The sequence below is a fragment of the Hemiscyllium ocellatum genome, chromosome 1 (genome assembly GCF_020745735.1).
Source record: "Hemiscyllium ocellatum isolate sHemOce1 chromosome 1, sHemOce1.pat.X.cur, whole genome shotgun sequence".
Lineage (NCBI taxonomy): Eukaryota > Metazoa > Chordata > Chondrichthyes > Orectolobiformes > Hemiscylliidae > Hemiscyllium > Hemiscyllium ocellatum.
In genome coordinates, this window is record NC_083401.1 from 58,795,911 (window position 1) to 58,815,030 (window position 19,120).

General features: G+C 40.2%; 1 protein-coding gene across 1 annotated transcript in view; it reads left to right on the plus strand.

The window, feature by feature from the left end:
• The window catches only part of tpgs2 (tubulin polyglutamylase complex subunit 2), a 51,472-nt gene extending 38,629 nt beyond the window's left edge, over positions 1 to 12,843 (plus strand). The window contains exons 6-7 of the mRNA XM_060829562.1: positions 11,553 to 11,716; positions 12,342 to 12,843. Of these exons, the coding sequence (XP_060685545.1) occupies positions 11,553 to 11,716; positions 12,342 to 12,578 (401 nt within the window). The 3' untranslated portion in view covers positions 12,579 to 12,843. The remainder of the gene's footprint in view (positions 1 to 11,552; positions 11,717 to 12,341) is intronic.
• The last annotated feature ends 6,277 nt before the right edge of the window (positions 12,844 to 19,120 follow it).

The window sequence follows — 19,120 nt, forward strand, 5'->3', positions numbered from 1 at the left end:
GCTGTCATAGAATGATACAATAGAAAAGAGGGACATTCGGCCTATCTAATACATGCTGTCACAAAAACACCCAGATCCCCTTTTTAATCCCAACCTCCTGCAAATGGCCTGTAACTCTGTGGATTATAGTACTTAAGGTGCAATCCAGGTGCTTTTTTAAAAAAGGTTTTAGGGTCTCTACCTCCACCAGCAACTCAGACAGCAAATTTCAGATAACCCCCACCCTCCGTGTGGAACTATCGTTCCTCAGGTCCCTCTAATCCTTCTGCCACTTAGCTATAATGTATAACTCTTTTTTTTTTCAACTTTCTGCCAAGTAAGCACCTTTCACAATTTTGTACACCTCAGTTGTGTCACCCCTGAGCTTTCCCTGTTCTAAGGAAAACAACCCCAACCTCTGTAATCTCTCCTCATAGCTGCAATTCTCCAGCCTTGGCAGCGTCTAGTAAATCTCCTCGGCATTCTCTCTAGAGAAATTGTGATCTGTAATGTGGTGACCAGAACTGCACGCAGTACTTCAGTTGTGGCCTCACCAGTGTCTTATCATTTCATCATCTTGTCCTTACTTTTGTATTCTATATCTCTACCAATGAAGGAAAGCATTCTAAATGCCTTCTTTACAATCTTCTCTATCCATACTGCTATCTTTATGGACCTGTGCACTGAGAGGGGTAGATCTCTCATTTCATCTACCCCTCTCAGTAGGTTCTTGTTTATTGTATATGCCCTTTAACTGTTTGACCTTCCTAATGCATTACCTCACACACTTAGCAGAGTTGAACTTCATCTGTTACTTTCCTGCCCACTCCACCAACCCATCTCTATCATTTTGGAACTTACTGCTAGCCTACGCACAGTCGACTACATGGCTAATTGTTGTGTCATCTGTAAGTTTCCCAATTTTGCCCACTCCCCATTTTCAAGTCAAAATCATTAATGTATAAAACAAATAGCAGGGGCCTCAACTCTGAACCTTACAGCACACCATTTGAAACAGGTTTCCATTCACGAGGGTATGCATCAACCATTGCCCTTTATTTCCGGTTACTAAGCAAACTTTGGATCCAATTCAACACATTACCCTTTGTCCCATGGACTTTTACTTTTTTGACCAGTTTGCCATGTGGGACCTTGTCAAATGCATTACTGAAAATCCAGAAATATAATATCTGTTGGACTACTCTCATCAATCCTCCTTGTCACTTTCTCAAAGAAAGTATCTTTAACAAAGCTATGCTGAATTTCCCTGATTAGTCATTGCCTTTCTTAGTGACAGTTTATCCAACCTTTCTAACAATTTGAGGGCTTCCTGATGGAGGGCTTATACCCAAAACGTCAATTCTCTTGCTCCTCAGATGCTGCCTGACCCGCTGTGCTTTTCCAGCATCACACTCTCGAATCTGATCTCCAGCATCTGCAGTCCTCAATTTCTCTACTCCTGCTCCAAGTTCTTATGTTATTATTCAACGGCAGAAATTGCTGGAGAAATTTAGCAGTCTGGCAGCATGTGTGACAAAAGCAGAGTTAACATTTCAAATCAAGTAACCCTTCTTATTTCTTATGTTCTTTTCTGGTGGAAGACATTCAACAAAAACTTCTGTACACACCTGTATTAGCTTCCAGATTGCAATAAATGTGAATAATGACTTGAATGAATAATACCGTCTGCAAACCAAGCAGCAATGCCCTCACTTCCTTCATCCAGATCAATTGTTTATAATGTGAACAGTGTGGTCCCAACACAGATGCCCGCAGAACTCCACTAGTCACTGGCTGCCATCCTGAAAAGAGATAGTTACTTGCACAAAATTCACCTTAATACAACGTGTTGTAGTCACAATTCCCAAAATAGCTGTTGCTATGATGAGTGGGCGAGAGGAAGACCCAGAACCATTCTTCGGTACCTAAATGCACAAAAAAGCTTGGATACCAGATAAACTGCATCAAAGGAGGAGTAAAAATTCTGTGAATGATATCACAGCTCAGTATGTGATCTGAGCAAAGAATTATTTGGGAATTGGAGAAGTGTAAGACCTACGAGCGAGCAACTGGAAGCAAAAGTCTAGAAATTATGGGCAAGTCTCATGGCCAGCACCACTTAACCTGGGAATTGGAGAGGCATGCCATGTACTAGGAACAGGTCTGCACTGAGTTCGAAAGAGAGTGCAGAAAATAAGTTGACATTATAGATATTCTACAGAGAAACTGCTATCAGGGACTTTTTAAATTGCTGTAAATTAGAAAAATATATTATTTTTAAAGAAATAACTATGCTTGGATTTAAATAAGAAATGCAAAGAAATAAGAGAAAGTTGAGGCCAGTATAATAAAATATTCCAAAGCAGAGTAAAGTTACCTAAGGGAAATTATTATAAGATATGTCAGCACAGTTTAGTGGCATGGAATGTATGAGAAGTTCGAGACATAAGCATTGGCCTAGAACCACATGCAGGAAATGCTACCAGAGCCCTGCTACCAGAAACCTGAGCTCCAGCTTTCTGAGCTCGACTGTTGGCTGGACTCACTGGTACATCACTATGGAAAGCTAAGTGTTAAGTGCATAGCGCATTTAGAGAGGTGGTTGCACTGCATCTTGATAGTCTGGAGGTACAAAGAGGATGGTTGACTGTCAGGCAATCCAAGATAACCAGGCAGGTAATGGAAGAGTTCCGTCGGGTCCTGCTCAGTTTTCCATTTTTGAAGATGGTAGTGGAGCTGATTCCTTAAGGGAGTGCAGTCAGAGCCATGTTTGTGACACCACAAATGGCTCAGCTATACAGGAGAGAAAGAAGAAGAAAGAAGCAATAGTGATAGGAGCTTGTTAGTTAGGGGAACAGGTAGGCATTTCTGTACCACAGAAGTGAATCATAGTCACACAGCATGGATACAGACCCTTCAGCCCAACTTGTCCATGCTGTCCAGGTTTCCTAAACTGAACTAGTCCCATTTGCTCGCATTCAGCCCATCTCCCTCTAAACATTTCTTCTACATTCAAATGTCTTTTAAATGTTATAATTGTATCTGCCTCTACCACTTCATCTGGCAGCTTGTTCCATATGTGTACCACCTTCTGTGTGAAAAAGTTACCCCTTATGTCCCTTTTAAATGTTCACCCTCTCACCTTAAACCTGTGCCCTCTCGTTTTGGATTTCCTTACTCTGGGGAGAAGACCTTGGCTATTCACTTTATCTAAGCTTCTCATGGTTTTATAAACCTCTATAAGATCACCCCTCAGCCTCCTATGCTCCAGGAAAAACAGTCTCAGCCTACCCTTATAACTCAAACCTTTCAGTCTCGCTAACATCCTTGTAAATCATTTTGCACACTTTCTAGTTTAATAACATCCTTCCTAAAGCAGGACAACTGGAACTGTACACAGGACCCAAAATGCAGCCTTACCGATATCGAGTACAGTGGTAACTTGACATCCCAATGCCTGTACTCAATGCTCTGACTGGTGAAATCCGGTGTGCCAAATGCCGCCTTCATCACCCTGTCCACATGTGATGTCACTTACAAGAATTATGTACCCGAACACCTCTGCTTGACAACACTCCTCAGGGCCTTACCATTAACTGTGTAAGTTCTGTCCTGATCTGTCTTCCCAAAACACAACACCCTACATTTATCTAATTTCAATTTTATCTGTCATTTCTCAGCCCACTGGCAGAGTTGGACAAGTTCTGATTGTACTCTTAGATAACCCTCTTCATAGTTCACTATGACCCTAATTTTGATGTCATCCACAAACTTACAACACTGCCTCCTGTCTTATCATCCAAATCACTTATATAAATGATGAATAACAATAGACTCAGCACCAATCCTTGTGGCACACCGCTGGTCACAGGCCTCCAGTCTGAACAACGACCCTCTGCCACCACCCTCTGTCTCCTATTATCAATCCAATTTTGTATCCAGTTGGTTAGGTCTCCCAGGATCCTACGTGATCTAAGCTTACTAACCAGTCTGTCATGCAGAACCTTGTTGAAGGTCTTGCTAAAGTCCATATAGACAACATCTACTACACCAGGTTGGTACATTGCTTCCTGGTGCCACTGTCAAGGAGGTCTTAGAGTGGCATTCAGAAAACATTCTTCTGAGGATGATGAACAGCCAGAAATTGTGATTTACTTTGGTATCAATGACTTGTGTTAGAGGTGAAATATGGTTCTGTAATCAGAGCAATAGGGAGCTATTTATAAAATTAGCAAGAAGGACCTCAAATGTAACAAACTCTATTACTCCCTGTGCCACATGCAAGTACAGAAATAGAGGGATAAGTCAAATGAACATGTGGCTGGAAAAATGATGCAAGAGGGAGTGAGCCAAGAAGAATACAGAAGGTTCAGTGGGGAGGCGAAAGAAAAATCAGAGATGAAAAGAGGAAAAGTGAGAAAATGCTGGTGGCCAACGCAGGAATCTTAAACATTTCTAAAGCCACATCATAGTAAAAATACGGTAAGCGGGGGAATAGGGCTGATTGGAGACCAAAAAAATAATTTACACCTGGTAACAGAAGCCGTGGCTCAGGAATTCAATGAATACTCTGCATCTGTCTTTGCCAAAGACACACTTTCTGCCAAGGCGGAACCCCTGTCATGAGAAAGGTTCATAATTGATAAGGAGGAAGTGTTAGATAGGTTATCGAAACTTAAAGTTAACAAGGTACTGGGACTGAATGAGATGTTTCCAAGGATGTTCAAGAAAGTAAGAATGGAACTTTTCAGGGCACTGGCCAAACCTTTCAGTGTTTCCTAAACTCTGGGGAGGTACCAGCGAACTGGAGAACTGCAAACTTAACATTTTTATTCAAGAAATTTGTAACATTAGCAATTACAAACCAGTCAGTTTAATTTCTGCAGTGCAGAAGCTCCGAGAAACAATATTTCAGAATAGAATTAATAGTCACATAGAAAAATGTTTGATTAACTTCCTAGAATGTTTTGAAGAGGTAGCAGAAAGGGTTGTTGTAAATTATGCTATTGATGTGGTGTGCACGGACTTTCAAAAGGCATCATTACGGTACCATACAACAGACTCATGGGAAAAATTATAACTCTTGGAACAGAGGGACAGTCACAATGCGGATACAAAATTGAATGAGTAATAGGAAATAGAGAGTAATGGTCAATGGATTTTTTTTTCCAGCTGAAGGAACATTTATAGTGGAGTTCCTCATAAATTGAAATTGGGACTTTTGCATTCTTGAAATATTTAGCGGATCTTGTTGTGCAGGGAGAATTTCAAAGTTTTTGGAAGATACAAAACTTGGAATTATTGGATACTGTGGGAAGGACAGCGTAGAACTCCTAAAGTACATGGATGAGGAAAAGGACAAGAATTGGCCTGAAATCAAACTCCTAAACTGGGATACAGCTGAGTTAATAAAATCAGATGTGATTTGGCCAGAGTGGACTAAGAGCAGTTTCTTTCAGGTAAATCTGTCTCAGAACAGTGGGATGCATTAACAAAGGAAATATGGAGAATACAGAGCCAACATGTTCCAACAAAAAAAGGCGACCATCAAATTCTGTGAATCCTGGATATTAGTGGACATACAGCATTGGATTAAGAGAAAAAGAAAATCTTATGGCAGATACTAAGAGCTCAAAATAGCAGAAGCCACAGAGGATTATAGAGCATGCAAGAGGGAACTTAAAAAGGAATAGGAATTCTGAAATGGGCGTGAAAAGATATTGGCAGGTAAATAAAGGAAAATCCTAAATTGTTTTAGAGGTACCTTTGGTGGAAAATGGATAGTGAGGAAAGAGTAGGATACATGCAGGGCCACAGTGGTACTTTGTGTGTGGAGTGAAAGGATGTAGGTTGGATTGTAAAAAAAGTCATTAAGATGTACACCCATGGAAACAGACCCTTGGGTCGAGTTCATCCATGCCAACCTGATATCCTGAATTAATATTGTTCCATTTGCCAGCATTTGGCCCCTGTCCTCCTAAACCCTTCCTATGCATGAACCCATCCAGAAACCTTTGCAATATTGCAATTGTACCAGACTCCACCACTTTCTCTGGCAGTTCTTCCATACATGCGCCAACTTCTGTGTTTCCTGTCCCATATTAAACCTATGCCCTCTAGTTTTGGATTCTTCTTCCCAACCCTGCCCCTCCACGTCACACCCCACTCCTGGGAAAAGACCTTGGCTCTTCACCTTATCCATTGCACTCATGATTTTATAAATGTGTATAAGGTCACCCCTCAGCCTCCAGTGATCCAGGGAATATCACCCCAATCTGTTCAGTCTCTCCCTGTAGCTCAACTCTCTCCAACCCTGGCAACATCCTTATAAATCATTTCTGATTAATATTTTTTGCCAACATTCACCAGTGAAAGAAACGATATGGGTATAGAAATCAGGGAGAAGATTTGTGGTACACTGAAGGAAATCAACATAGACAGAAAGGAGGTTCTGAGTGATCTGATAAGTTGATAAATCTCCAGGGTCGGATGAAATAACAGTTAGTTCTCTGGCACTGAGCCTGACACTGTGGCAAAGAAGGGAAGGGGGCAGAATAGGTAGGGGACTCGATAGTTAGGGGAATCAACAGGAGATTTTGTGGTCAGAATCGGGATTCCCGGAAGGTATGTTGCCTCTCTGGTGCCAGGATCCGGGACGTCTCCGATCGGGTGTATAAGGTTCTAAAAGGGGAGGGCGAACAGCCAGAAATCATGTTACATATTGGCACTAATGATATAGCCAGGAAAAGGATTGAGGATATAAAAAGTGATTTTCAGGGAGTTAGGATGGAAGCTGCAAAGCAGGACGAACAGAGTAGTGTTCTCTAGTTTGCTATCAGTGCCACGAGATAGCGAGGCGAGGAACAGGGAGCAGGCGCAGCTTAACACGTGGCTGCACAGCTGGTGTAGGAGGGAGGGCTTCAGATATGTAGATAATTGGGATGCCTTCTGGGGTAGGTGGGACCTGTACAAGAAGCTCGGATTGTATCTGAACTGGAAGGGGACCAGTGTCCTAGGTGGAAGGTTTGCTCGAGTAGTTCGAGAGGGTTTAAACTAGTATGGCAGGGGGGTGGGAACCTGAGCCGTATACTGGAGGTGAGAGTTGATGCAGATGAGGCAATAGCAAGAGGTAGACCAGCTAGTGGGAAGGATTTCCTTGGGAAGGAACCAAGGAATCAGTTAAAGTGTGTTTGCTTTAACGCAAGGAGTAGCAGCAATAAAAGTGATGAACTTAGAGCATGGATCAGTACCTGGTGCTATGATGTTGTGGCCATAACAGAGACATGGGTTTCTCAGGAGCAGGAATAGTTGCTGGATGTTCCAGGGTTTAGAGCATTTATAAAGAATAGGGAGGGGGGGTATGTAGCACTACTAATCAGAGAGGATATCACAGCTACAGAAGCTTCCATTGTCGAGGAAGATCTGCCTACCGAGTCAGTATGGGTGGAAATTAGGAACATCAAGGAAGCAGTCATCTCGTTGGGGGTTTACTACAGGCCCCCCAATAGCAGCAGGGACTTGGAAGAAAGCATAGGTCGGCAGATTTTGAAAAAGTGTGGATTTAGTAGAGTTGTTGTCATGGGTGATTTTAACTTTCCCAATGTTGATTGGAACCTCCTTCGAGCAGAAGATTTGAATGGAGCTGTTTTTGTAAGGTGTGTTCAGGAGGGTTTCCTAACTCCGTACGTTGACAGGCCGATGAGGCCATTCTAGACTTAGTGCTCGGAAACAAGCCAGGGCAGGTATCAGATTTTGTGGTGGGAGAGCATTTTGGTGATAGTGATCACAACTGCCTCACATTCTACATAGCTATGGAGAAGGAGAGGATTAGGCAAAATGGAAAGATATTTAATTGGGGAAGAGGAAACTATGATGCGATTAGACATGAGTTAGGAAGTATGGATTGGGAGCAATTGTTCCATGGTAAAGGCACTATAGACATGTGGAGACTGTTTAAGTAACAGTTGTTGCAAATGATGAATAAATATGTCCCTCTGAGACAGGCAAGAAGTGATAAGATAAAGGAACCTCTGATGACGAGAGCGGTGGAGCTTCTCGTCAAAAGGAAATAGGTAGTTTACATAAGGTGGAAGAAGCTAGGGTCAAGCTCAGCTCTAGAGGATTACAGGCAGGCGAGGAAGGAGCTCAAAAATGGTCTGAGGAGAGCCAGGAGGGGGCACGAGAAAGGCTCGGCAGAACAGATTAGGGAGAACACAAAGGCATTTTACACTTGTGAGGAATAAGAGAATGGTCAAAGAAAGAGTAGGGCCGATCTGGGATAGCATAGGGAATTTGTGAGAGGAGTCTGAGGAGGTAGGGGAAGCCCTAAATGGGTTTTTTGCTTCGGTCTTTATGAAAGAAACGAACTTTGTAGTGAATGAAACTTTTGAAGAGCAGGTGTGCATGCTGGAATGGATAGAGATAGAGGAAGCTGATATGCTGAAAGTTTTGTCAAACATTAAGATTGGCAAGTCACCAGGCCCGGACCAGATTTGTCCTCGGCTGCTTTGGGAAATGAGCAATGCAATTGCTTCTCCACTTGTGAAGATCTTTGCATCCTCGCTCTCCACTGGAGTCGTACCCGAGGACTGGAGAGAAGCAAATATAATTCTTCTCTTCAAGAAAGGAAATAGGGAAATCCCCGGCAATTACAGACCAGTAAGTCTCACGTCTGTCGTCTGCAAGGTGTTAGAAAGAATTGAGGGATAGGATTTATGACCATCTGGAAGAGCATGGCTTGATTAAATGCAGTAAACACGGCTTTGTGAGGGGCAGGTCATGCCTCACAAACCTTATCGAGTTCTTTGAGGATGTGACTAGAAAAGTTGATGAGGGTCGAGCTGTGGATGTGGTGTATGTGGACTTCAGCAAGGCATTTGATTAGGTTCTTCATGGTAGGCTCATTTAGAAGGTCAGGAGGAATGGGATACAGGGGAACTTAGCTGTCTGGATACAGAATTGGCTGGCCAACAGAAGACAACAGTGGTAGTAGAAGGAAAATATTCTGCCTGGAAGTCTGTGGTGAATGGTGTTTCCACAGGGCTCTGTCCTTGGGCCTCTACTGTTTGTAATTTTTATTAATGACTTGGATCGGGGATTGAAAGATGGGTCAGCAAGTTTGAAGATGACACAAAGGTTGGAGGTGTCGTTGACAGTATAGAGGGCTGTTGTAGGCTGCAGCGGGACATTGACAGGATGCAGAGATGGGCTGAGAGGTAGCAGATAGAGTTCAACCTGGATAAATGCGAGGTGATGCATTTTGGAAGATCGAATTTGAAAGTGAGCACAGGATTAAGAATAGGATTCGTGGCAGTGTGGAGGAACAGAGGGATCTTGGTGTGCAGGTACATTGATCCCTTAAAATGGCCACCCAAGTGGACAGGGTTGTTAAGAAAGCATATGGTATTTTGGCTTTCATTAACAGGGGGATTGAGTTTAAGAGTCGTGAGATCTTGTTGCAGCTCTATAAAACTTTGGTTAGACCGCACTTGGAATATTGCATCCAGTTCTGGTCGCCCTATTATAGGAAAGATGTGGATGCTTTGGAGAGGGTTCAGAGGAGGTTTACCAGGATGCTGCCTGGACTGGAGGGCTTATCTTATGAAGAGAGGTTGACTGAGCTCGGACTTTTTTCATTGGAGAAAAGGAGGAGGAGAGGGGACCTAACTGAGTTATACACGATAATGAGAGGCATAGATAATCTCTGGCTCTCAACTCTATTTCCCAGGGCAGAAATGACTAACACGAGGGGTCATAGTTTTAAGCTGGTTGGAGGAATGTATAGAGGGGATATCAGAGGTGGGTTCTTTACACAGAGTTGGGAGAGCATGGAATGCGTTGCCAGCAGCAGTTGTGGAAGCAAGGTCATTGGGGACATTTAAGAGACTATTGGACATGTATATGGTCACAGAAATTTGAGGGTGCATACATGAGCATCAGTGGTCAGCACAACATCGTGGGCTGAACGGCCTGTTCTGTGCTGTACTGTTCTATGTTCTATGTTCTAAATGTATTCTGGGTTGTTGAGTGAGGAAATAGCAAGAATGGTTGCAAATGTTTTGTTCCTTTCTGGCCACAAAATGTGCCAGAGAACTGGAGGTCAGCCAATGTGGCAACATTATGCAAGAAGAGAGTGAGGGATAAACCAGGAAACTGCAGGCCAGTCAGTCTAACATCAGTTAAACTCTTGGAAGCAATTCTGGGGGACAGAATTAATCTGTATTTGAAGAGGCAGGAATTAATCCAGAACAGTCAGCATGGTTTTGTCATGTCTGACCAACTTGACTGAATATTTTGAAGAGGTGACCATGTGTGTAGATGAGGCCAATGCTTTTAATGTGGTCTATTTGAACATTGGCAAGGCTTTCAATGAGATCTTGCTTGGGAGTTTGGGTACAAAGGTAACAATCCATGGGATCTAAGAAAATTTGATAAATTGGATTGTGATATATGGGGTGAAACGTCGAATTTCCTGTTCCTTGGATGCTGCCTGACCTGCTGCGCTTTAACCAGCAACACATTTTCAGCTCTGATCTCCAGCATCTGCAGACCTCACTTTTTACTGTGATATATGGGGGACAAGGATAGTGTAGACAGGAAGAGTCTTTTCTTTTCCTCCCTCTGATGAATCAATAACCAGGAAGTATAGATTTAGGATAAGAAGCAGAAAGTTCAGAGCAGATGTGAGGAAAAACATTTTCACCTAGATGGTGATGCGCATCTGAAACTCACTGCCAGAAAGTCGTTGAGGCAGAAGCCCGGATAACCTTTAAGTATTTAGGTGTGCTGTTGCAATGCCAAGATATAAAAGTCTATGGACCAAGTGCTGGAAAATAGAATTAGAATAATTACTTGGCGGACTTTGATTGGCATCAACACAATGGGCTGAAAATCCTTTTTCTGTGTTGTCAATCTCTCTGACTCTTTGACAAGTTGGTTCAATAGGTAAACATGAAGTCCAATTAAAAAAGTGTGAGGTGATACATTTTGGTAGGAAAAATATGGACAAACCATATGTAATAGAATATAATAAAACAATACTTAAGGCAAAAGGAGAAAGCAATGCATGTGTGCACAGATCACTGAAAGTGACAGCTCAGGTGGAGAGAGAAGTTCATCAAGCAGATGGTATTCTGGGCTTTATTAATAGGTGAATAGAGCAGAAGAGCAAGGAGGTTTTACTGAACTTACATAAAACACTTGTTCAACTTCAGCTAGAGTATTGTACACAATTCTGGGCAACACTCCATTGGAAGCATGCAAACAAGTGCACAAGAGATTTACAACACCAGTTCCAAAGCTGAGGAACTTCAGTTTTGAGTATAAATTGTAGGGGTTAGGACTATTCTCCTTGGAGAAGACAAGGCTAAGAGGAGATCTAAAGAAGGTATGGATAGAGTAGATAAGGAATTATAAAAGAATTGAGAATTGCAGGGCATAGGTCCTAATGTTTTGTTGTGTGATTAGTTGAACAAATAACATTTGAATTGATCAATATTTTAACATGTATAGGATCAACACGTTTTTAAAAGTTGTCCTTTTGATTCTTTAAGCTTAACATTTTTCCTCAACAGGGGTTGTATCTTCTCATGCAGAAATCTGGTTCTTGGACAGAGCACTTTACTGGCATTTTCTATCCGATACGTTCACAGCCTACTATCGACTTATGCTTGTTCACTTAGGATTGCCCCAATGGCAGTATGCATTAACAAAATACGGGATTAGCCCTCAAGCTAAGGTAGGAAGTGCAGTATTTTTTTTAATATTCTGTAACATCAGACATATTTCTCTTTCATTAATTAAGAGGGCAGATCTGCAAAACTAAAGTCCAGTTCTCAGTTGGGGTTATGATGCTTTCTTTGAGGTGGTCTCATAAATTTTTAAAAATGACATTCAATTCTTCATTACTTTGGAGAAGATACATGCAGTTCTCATGAAAAGTTGTTCCTGTCATATTTAATTTGTGTTCCTGTAGCGAATCATCATTTTCCATAATTTTCCTTCTTGTTGGCACTTTGTCACAACGAAAGGCATCCTTAAATTAATTGGAATGCAAATAATCTAAATTAAAAAGTAAACCTTCAAAATGATTGTAACAACTGTTCTCCTATGGACCATTGCTTATTACTTAAATTCCTCTGGAATCCTGGCAAACTACGGCAACAGTTTGCTAGAAATTCTCAAAATTGGTCAATTATTCTGATTTGTCAACTTGTATATATCTTGATATTTATGCAATTAAATTTGTGAGTTAATCTTATAAATATTTTGCCTCAATGTTGCCATTAAAAACAACTGTCAAATTCTTCCATAACATTTGGGAAAATCAAATTTATGTAATTAACTATTTTCTTTATTTTCAGCAATGGTTTAATATGTACAAGCCTGTTGCCTGTAGTGCCAGTCTTGTAGCAGAGAATGATATTGCTTTTACTAACAAGCTGGATCCCAGTCTAGTCTTTAAGAACAGAGCCAAGCTCCAGAATCAAAAGAAAAAAGCTTGTGCACAGCTACCTGCGCCTCAGAAAAGTCAGACCAGCCCGGTCACTAGCAAGAATTCATCACAAATCGGAAGTACCACAAAAAAAATGATTCCTTAATTTTTATGTTGTCATCCATAACAATTGCAACATAATTTTCCCTCTTGTTACTGCCACTATTGCCATCTGAACTGTTGTGTGTACAGTTCTGCCACAGAAGGGCAGGTCACAAGTTCTGATAGTAAGAGTGCAAAACTGGATGATTGCAAATACAGAAAAAAGCAGGGCTTTAATGTTAATGATGTACATCATGATACAAATGCATGATTTTTAAATATTGCTGGAAATTATAAAAACAAATCCAGTGTTATGATGAAATTTTTATTGGAACTGTTTCAGAATTACTGAATGCACAGTTCTTTCTAATAAGTTTTATTCCAATTTCACAGCTGTTTGAAGCCTAAATGAAGTTCTGTAAATGGTGTCTGGGCTATTATGAGTTTCTTTATCATCCTCCTCTGTAAGAATTACAGTTGGATTTGAAGCTCTCATCATAATTTTAGGCAGAAAATAAAGTGGGCTGTAATAATCAGTCCAGTGCAATAAGAATGCTGACGGTATCCCAGAATTAATGGAACTACCAGCATTCTTCATGTACTGAATTGTTTGTGATAGTTTGGCTCATTCCAGAAGGTCCATCTACATTCAATTTACCAGAAAAAGCATTTGCACAAACACATAAACAAATTTGTGTGACAAGAGCCTTGAATTTTCAAAAGGACAACCTAGTTAACAAATAATAAAATTATATTCTTTATAGGACCTTAACCACTGAAGGATAGCCAACAGATTACATATTTTCAACCTTTAGCATGCAATTGCTGATAAAGTTACTCAAAAGAGAAGTTAATTAGTTCGATTGAACTAGAGAATTTCTCTTTGCTCTCTTCACAGGCTTAAATGAATGAATCTAAAATGCCAAAACAAAACTGGTCATTTCAACAAAAACTTTTTTCAGTCCTGTGCTTCTTAGTATTTTTCTTCATCTCTTTAACGTATCTGACTATAACCCAAGCAAACTAAAAGAAATGTCTCATATGCCTGGGACAGTTTTAATAACTGTGGAAAGTTCCCCATCTCATTTCAAGTTTAATCACTTGTTTTAATTTTTCAGATCACGTCAAGAAATCTAATTAAGGAGGTTCTTGACTCATTTAATTAATTCATATAATGACCTTACCATTATGGTATTATTTTCCAATTGAAACTATAATGGTATTGTAGCTTCAACTGATCTTTGATGCAAGGATCTTTCTACCTGTCTTTACAGAACTGCAATTTGTCCAAACGTTTTCCATTTCCCTGAAATTGCTGGGAATTGCCATACCTGTCCATTTATGTTTATGCTGCAAAATTTGATGCCAAAGTGAATTATCTTTTGATCCCACTGCTTGAACATACGGTTCAATAGGAGCTATTAAAAATTTTTTCAAGTAGTTTTCTGTGACATCACCTGCTGCTACATTCAAGTTAATATGGCAATGACATTGATAGGCTATCGACACCCAAGGTAACTTTGATATTTGACTTTTATATATGCCATATGTTCATGTAAGGAGCAACACAGTTACACTGTTGGTATCACTGTAGGTACGTATCTTGCCAAATTTAGCATTTCCTACTCATACAATGCAAATAGAGACTTTGGAGTTTATTGGTAGTATAATTTTATTTAACTTTATGTACAATTGCTACCTATCTGGAATACCGAATAATATCTAAATATCACATAGATTAAATTATTCATATATATTTCTCTATAAATGTTGATCATTACAGAAGGCCAGTAATCAGTATTGTATATGTTGTATTGTATCTTTCATTGAACATCTGTCTGTTTAATATGTGCTTAATGAAGTGCCACACAGTACATTTTATTATTTGCACAATCAAGAAAAATTGCACTGAACAACCACATAGAATTTGAGATGTGCATATAGGTTTGGACGGACTGAAGAACATAGAACATTACAGTGTAGTACAGACCCTTTGGCCCTCGATGTTGTGCTGACCTGTGAACCAATATTTGCGAAATATTTGCAAGATATTCTGTCAAATATGCATGTCAACTGTAATAACTCCTGTGTGTAAAGTTTCCATTAAGCAAATAGAAAATGAAATGCAAGAACCATTTTCTAACTTTCCCTTATTTTGTCCAACTTAAGTTGTTTATTTGTTATCACTATTAATTGAGTACAGTTCAAATAGAGAGCAAATTTTAATGTTTACAGCCTGTATCAGAAAGTCATTTTCTGTACTATTGTATGATTTTCTATTTCAAATTTACATCAAATTACGGTATGTTAATGATAAAGTTAGTTTGGCCACCTTTCCAGCTACCTTAACTCTTTAAATGGAAACGCACTCAATGTTTTAGAAACAAATTTGAGTTGTCAACAAGTGAAATCATGTGCATAATCTCATTTTTGAATGATTTACAGTAATAATTTGCTCCTTTTCAAAACAGACTTGTCCATTTTTTTCCAGAAAGCACCAAATAATAAAACAATATAACTAAACAACTTCTTCCATAATATATAAGACCATAAGACATAGAAGTGGAAGTAAGGCTATTCACCCCATCGAGTCCACTCTGCCATTCAATCATGGCTGATGGGCATTTCAACTCCACTTACCCGCATTCTCACCGTAGCCCTTAATTCCTTGTGACATCAAGAATTTATCAATCTCTGCCTTGAAGACATTTAGCGTCCCAGCCTCCACTGCACTCTGCGGCAATGAATTCCACAGGACCACCACTCTCTGGCTGAAGAAATGTCTCCGCATTTCTGTTCTGAATTGACCCCCTCTAATTCTAAGGCTGTGTCCACGGATCCTAGTCTCCTCACCTAACGGAAACAATTTCCCAGCATCCACCCTTTCCAAGCCATATGTTATCTTGTAAGTTTCTATTAGATCTCCCCTTAATCTTCTAAATTCCAATGAATACAATCCCAGGATCCTCAGCCGTTCCTCGTATGTTAGACCTACCATTCCAGGGATCATCCATGTGAATCTCCGCTGGGCATGCTCCAGTGCCAGTATGTCCTTCCTGAGGTGTGGGGACCAAAACTGGACACAGTACTCCAAATGGGGCCTAACCAGAGCTTTATAAAGTCTCAGCACAATGGTGCTTTTATATTCCAACCCTCTTGAGATAAATATGTACACAAGTGAGTAACTAGACATGGATGTGAGGTAATTTAGCGTGTGGAGACAACTTTAAAAGAATAAAATCAACAGATAATGTAATTTGCATTTTCTTGAGCAAGGCATCATTTTGTGGATTATTTGGTGGTCCTTCGTCCTCAGTAAAGGTGTGCACACTTCTCACAAAATGCTTAGGGACAATATAATGAGTTGTTCTTAAAACAAAGAACAAAACTTAAGTTTTGCAAAAATCACCAGCAAGGTACAACTGCTAGCAATGGGTAAACAATTAGAAGGCAAAAGTGGAGACTAGTGTCTATATATAATATTGAAAGGAGATATCACATTTGTGACAAACCTTGTGATTTTCTCTATTAACATCTTGGGCTTAGGACATTCTTACCTTTGTTAAGAAAATGAGTGACATGGCCATAGGAAGTCATATGTTTTAAAAAGAGTTCTATGCCAATAATGGAAGAATTGTAAGAAACTGTGGAAAGCTAATTTCACTGATTCTTCACAAATTCTTGCTGAGTCATGCTTCTGTAAACAACAAAGCTATAACTGCTTCATAGAATTTTGATTGGCATTATGAAAGGTATTTACTAGGAAATGAGGAGGGGTAATAACATCAGTATTATGTGCCCAGTTGTTTTCATGGTTTCTTACCTTTACAGCCACTGTGTGTACTTCTATGCACAGCACAGAATTAATAAAATTAAATCACACTTCAGAATGTATTGTATTATTTGAAGTCCTATTTTTCATTTAAAAGTCAAAAGCATCTTGAACGTACATTACCAAGCATATAACTTTATCTGCAGGCCTAAGAAACAGATGCTTTGAATCAACACCCCATTCACACCATAAACATCCACTTGCTCATCCATTAGCACACAGTAACAACAATGTGTATCATCTCCAAGATACACTGCACTAACTTTTCCAAAGGCAAGGGTGATGTGTAGGTGGACGGTCATACTCATTGGTGAGTGATGAGTATCTAGTGGCCCATTCTAATATTCTGCAGACATGGGTTCAAATTCCATGTGGCCGATGGTGAAATTTGAATTCAAAAATCTAGAGTTTAAAGCGAACCTAATGTTGACCATGAAATTTCTGTGGTGAAAGTGAGGACTGCAGATGCTGGAGATCAGAGTCAAGATTCAAGTGGTGCCGGAAAAGCACAGCAGGTCAGACAGCAGGAGATTTTCCTGCTCCTCGGATGCTGACTGACCTGGTGTGCTTTTCCAGCACCACCCTGATCTTGACCATGAAATTTCTGTGATTGTCATAAAAGTCTCACCTGGTTCACTAAAGCCCCAGTCCTTTGGGGAGGAAATCTGCTATCTTTACTGGCCTACATGTGACTCCAGACCCACAGCAACATGATTGACTCAACTGCTCTTTGAGGATGGGCAAGAAATTGTTTAAACACTCCAATTATTCTTTTTTTTAAAATGTCAATCACTTATTTTGAATGTATCGATGATTTGGAGTTGGGAATCAAATGTGACATTACAAATTTTGTGGGTAATACAAAGCTGAGCAGGGAGGAATTGTGAAGAAGACATAGAGTGGCTTTAGGAGGATTTGAACAGGCTTCGTGAATTGGCAAGAATATTGCAGATGAAATGTAACGTGGCAAAGCATGTGGTTTTCCACTGTGCGAAGGTGTCCTTGTCGACACCTCACTGAAGGCTGATGTGCAGGTGCAGCAAGCTAGTAGGAAGTGTATTGGAATGTTGGCCTTCATTGTAAGAGGATTTGAGTACAAGAGCAGTGAAAGCTTGCTTCAGTTGTACTGTTTTTGATCTCTTTTCTCAGGAAAGGGATTATTAAAGAGAGTGCAATGAAGATTCACCAAACATGTTCCTGAGATGACAGGACTGTCTGATGAAGAGACATTGGGCAAACTGGGCTTGTATGACAAGATTGAGAGGTGATCTCATTGGAACTTACAAAATACTTAAAGGGATAAACAGGACAGATGCAGATAAAACATTTCACCTGTTTGGAAATTCTAGAAGCTAAGGGGGATGCCACTTCAATCTGAGATGAGGAGAATTTTTGTTTTACTCAGAGAGTTGTGAGCATTTGGAATTTTGGGTTTGGAACCTCAGTCTTTGAGCACTTTTAAATGTGAAAATCACAAAACACCAATTTATAGTCCAACAGGTTTAATTGGAAGCACATGAGCTTTCAGAGTGCCGCACCTTCATCAGGTGGTTTTAAATTTGAGAATCTAGATTTCCAATGGGCTACATGATTATGAGAATGGAATGGATAAAAGGCATTGATCAGCCATGATCACAGTGAATCTGGTTGAGTGGCCTACTCCTATTCTCATGATCCTGCAAAGTCATAAGCAAATAAGCAGGTGTTAATAAGTTCATATATGCTTTTAAGTCATTGTGCATGCCAAAGAAATCAGAAAAATAAAGTTATCTTTTAAAAGTCACTTTTGTGACAAAGGTTGTCACGGAATGGTATTTTGTCATTTGAAAACTTTGGGTTCTAGCACAATAGCTTAGTGGTCAGCACTACTGCCTTACAGCAATGCCAGCCAGGATGACTGTGTGGAGTTTGCATGTTCTCCCCATGTCTGCGTAGGTTTCCACTGGGTGTCCCGGTTTCCACCCATAGTTAAAAGATCTGCAGGTTAAGTGAATTGACCATGCTAAATTGCCCTGTAGTGTCCAGGAATGTGCAGGCTCAGTGGAGTAGCCATGGTAAATGCAGGGTTATGGGGATAGTGTTGAGAGGATCAGTGCAGACTTGGTGGGCCAAATGGTCTTTTTCTTCACCATGGAGACCCTAAGTGGAACAGAACCATCAAAAGTTGATTTGAATTTCAGTGTTGTTTGCATCAAGGGGCAGGGCATAGCAATAGATTGAGAAAGGGAGAGGTGTAAAGAGACCTGAGTTCTTCATAGAGCAGTTGCTGAAGATACGTGTGCAGGCACATCAGAAAGCAAATGATATGTTGGCCTTCATAGCTAGGACCGTTAAAGTGGAAATAGAATGATCTTGAGATTTCAATACTTGAGGTTATTATAAAAAAGTAACTCCTTTTCTCTTAATATAATACCAAAGTAAAGACCAAGTAGTTATTTATGATTTAAAATAGTTTTTTTTTCCTTTCATGTGCAATAAGTTTTAGTGTCCTTTTGTTCAAAGTACTTTATAGACCTCTTTTGGATATCTTCAGTGTGGAGAATGTGGTATTGGAAAAGCACAACTGGTCAGGCATTATCCAAGGAGCAGGGAAAACAACGTTTTGAGCATAAAGTTCTTCAGTATTCCTCATTTTTTTTATTAGATTAGATTAGATTACCTACAGTGTGGAAACAGGCCCTTCGGCCCAACAAGTCCACACCGACGCGCAGCCCACCCAGACCCATTCCCCCACATTTATCCCTTCAACTAACACTACGGGCAATTTAGCGTGG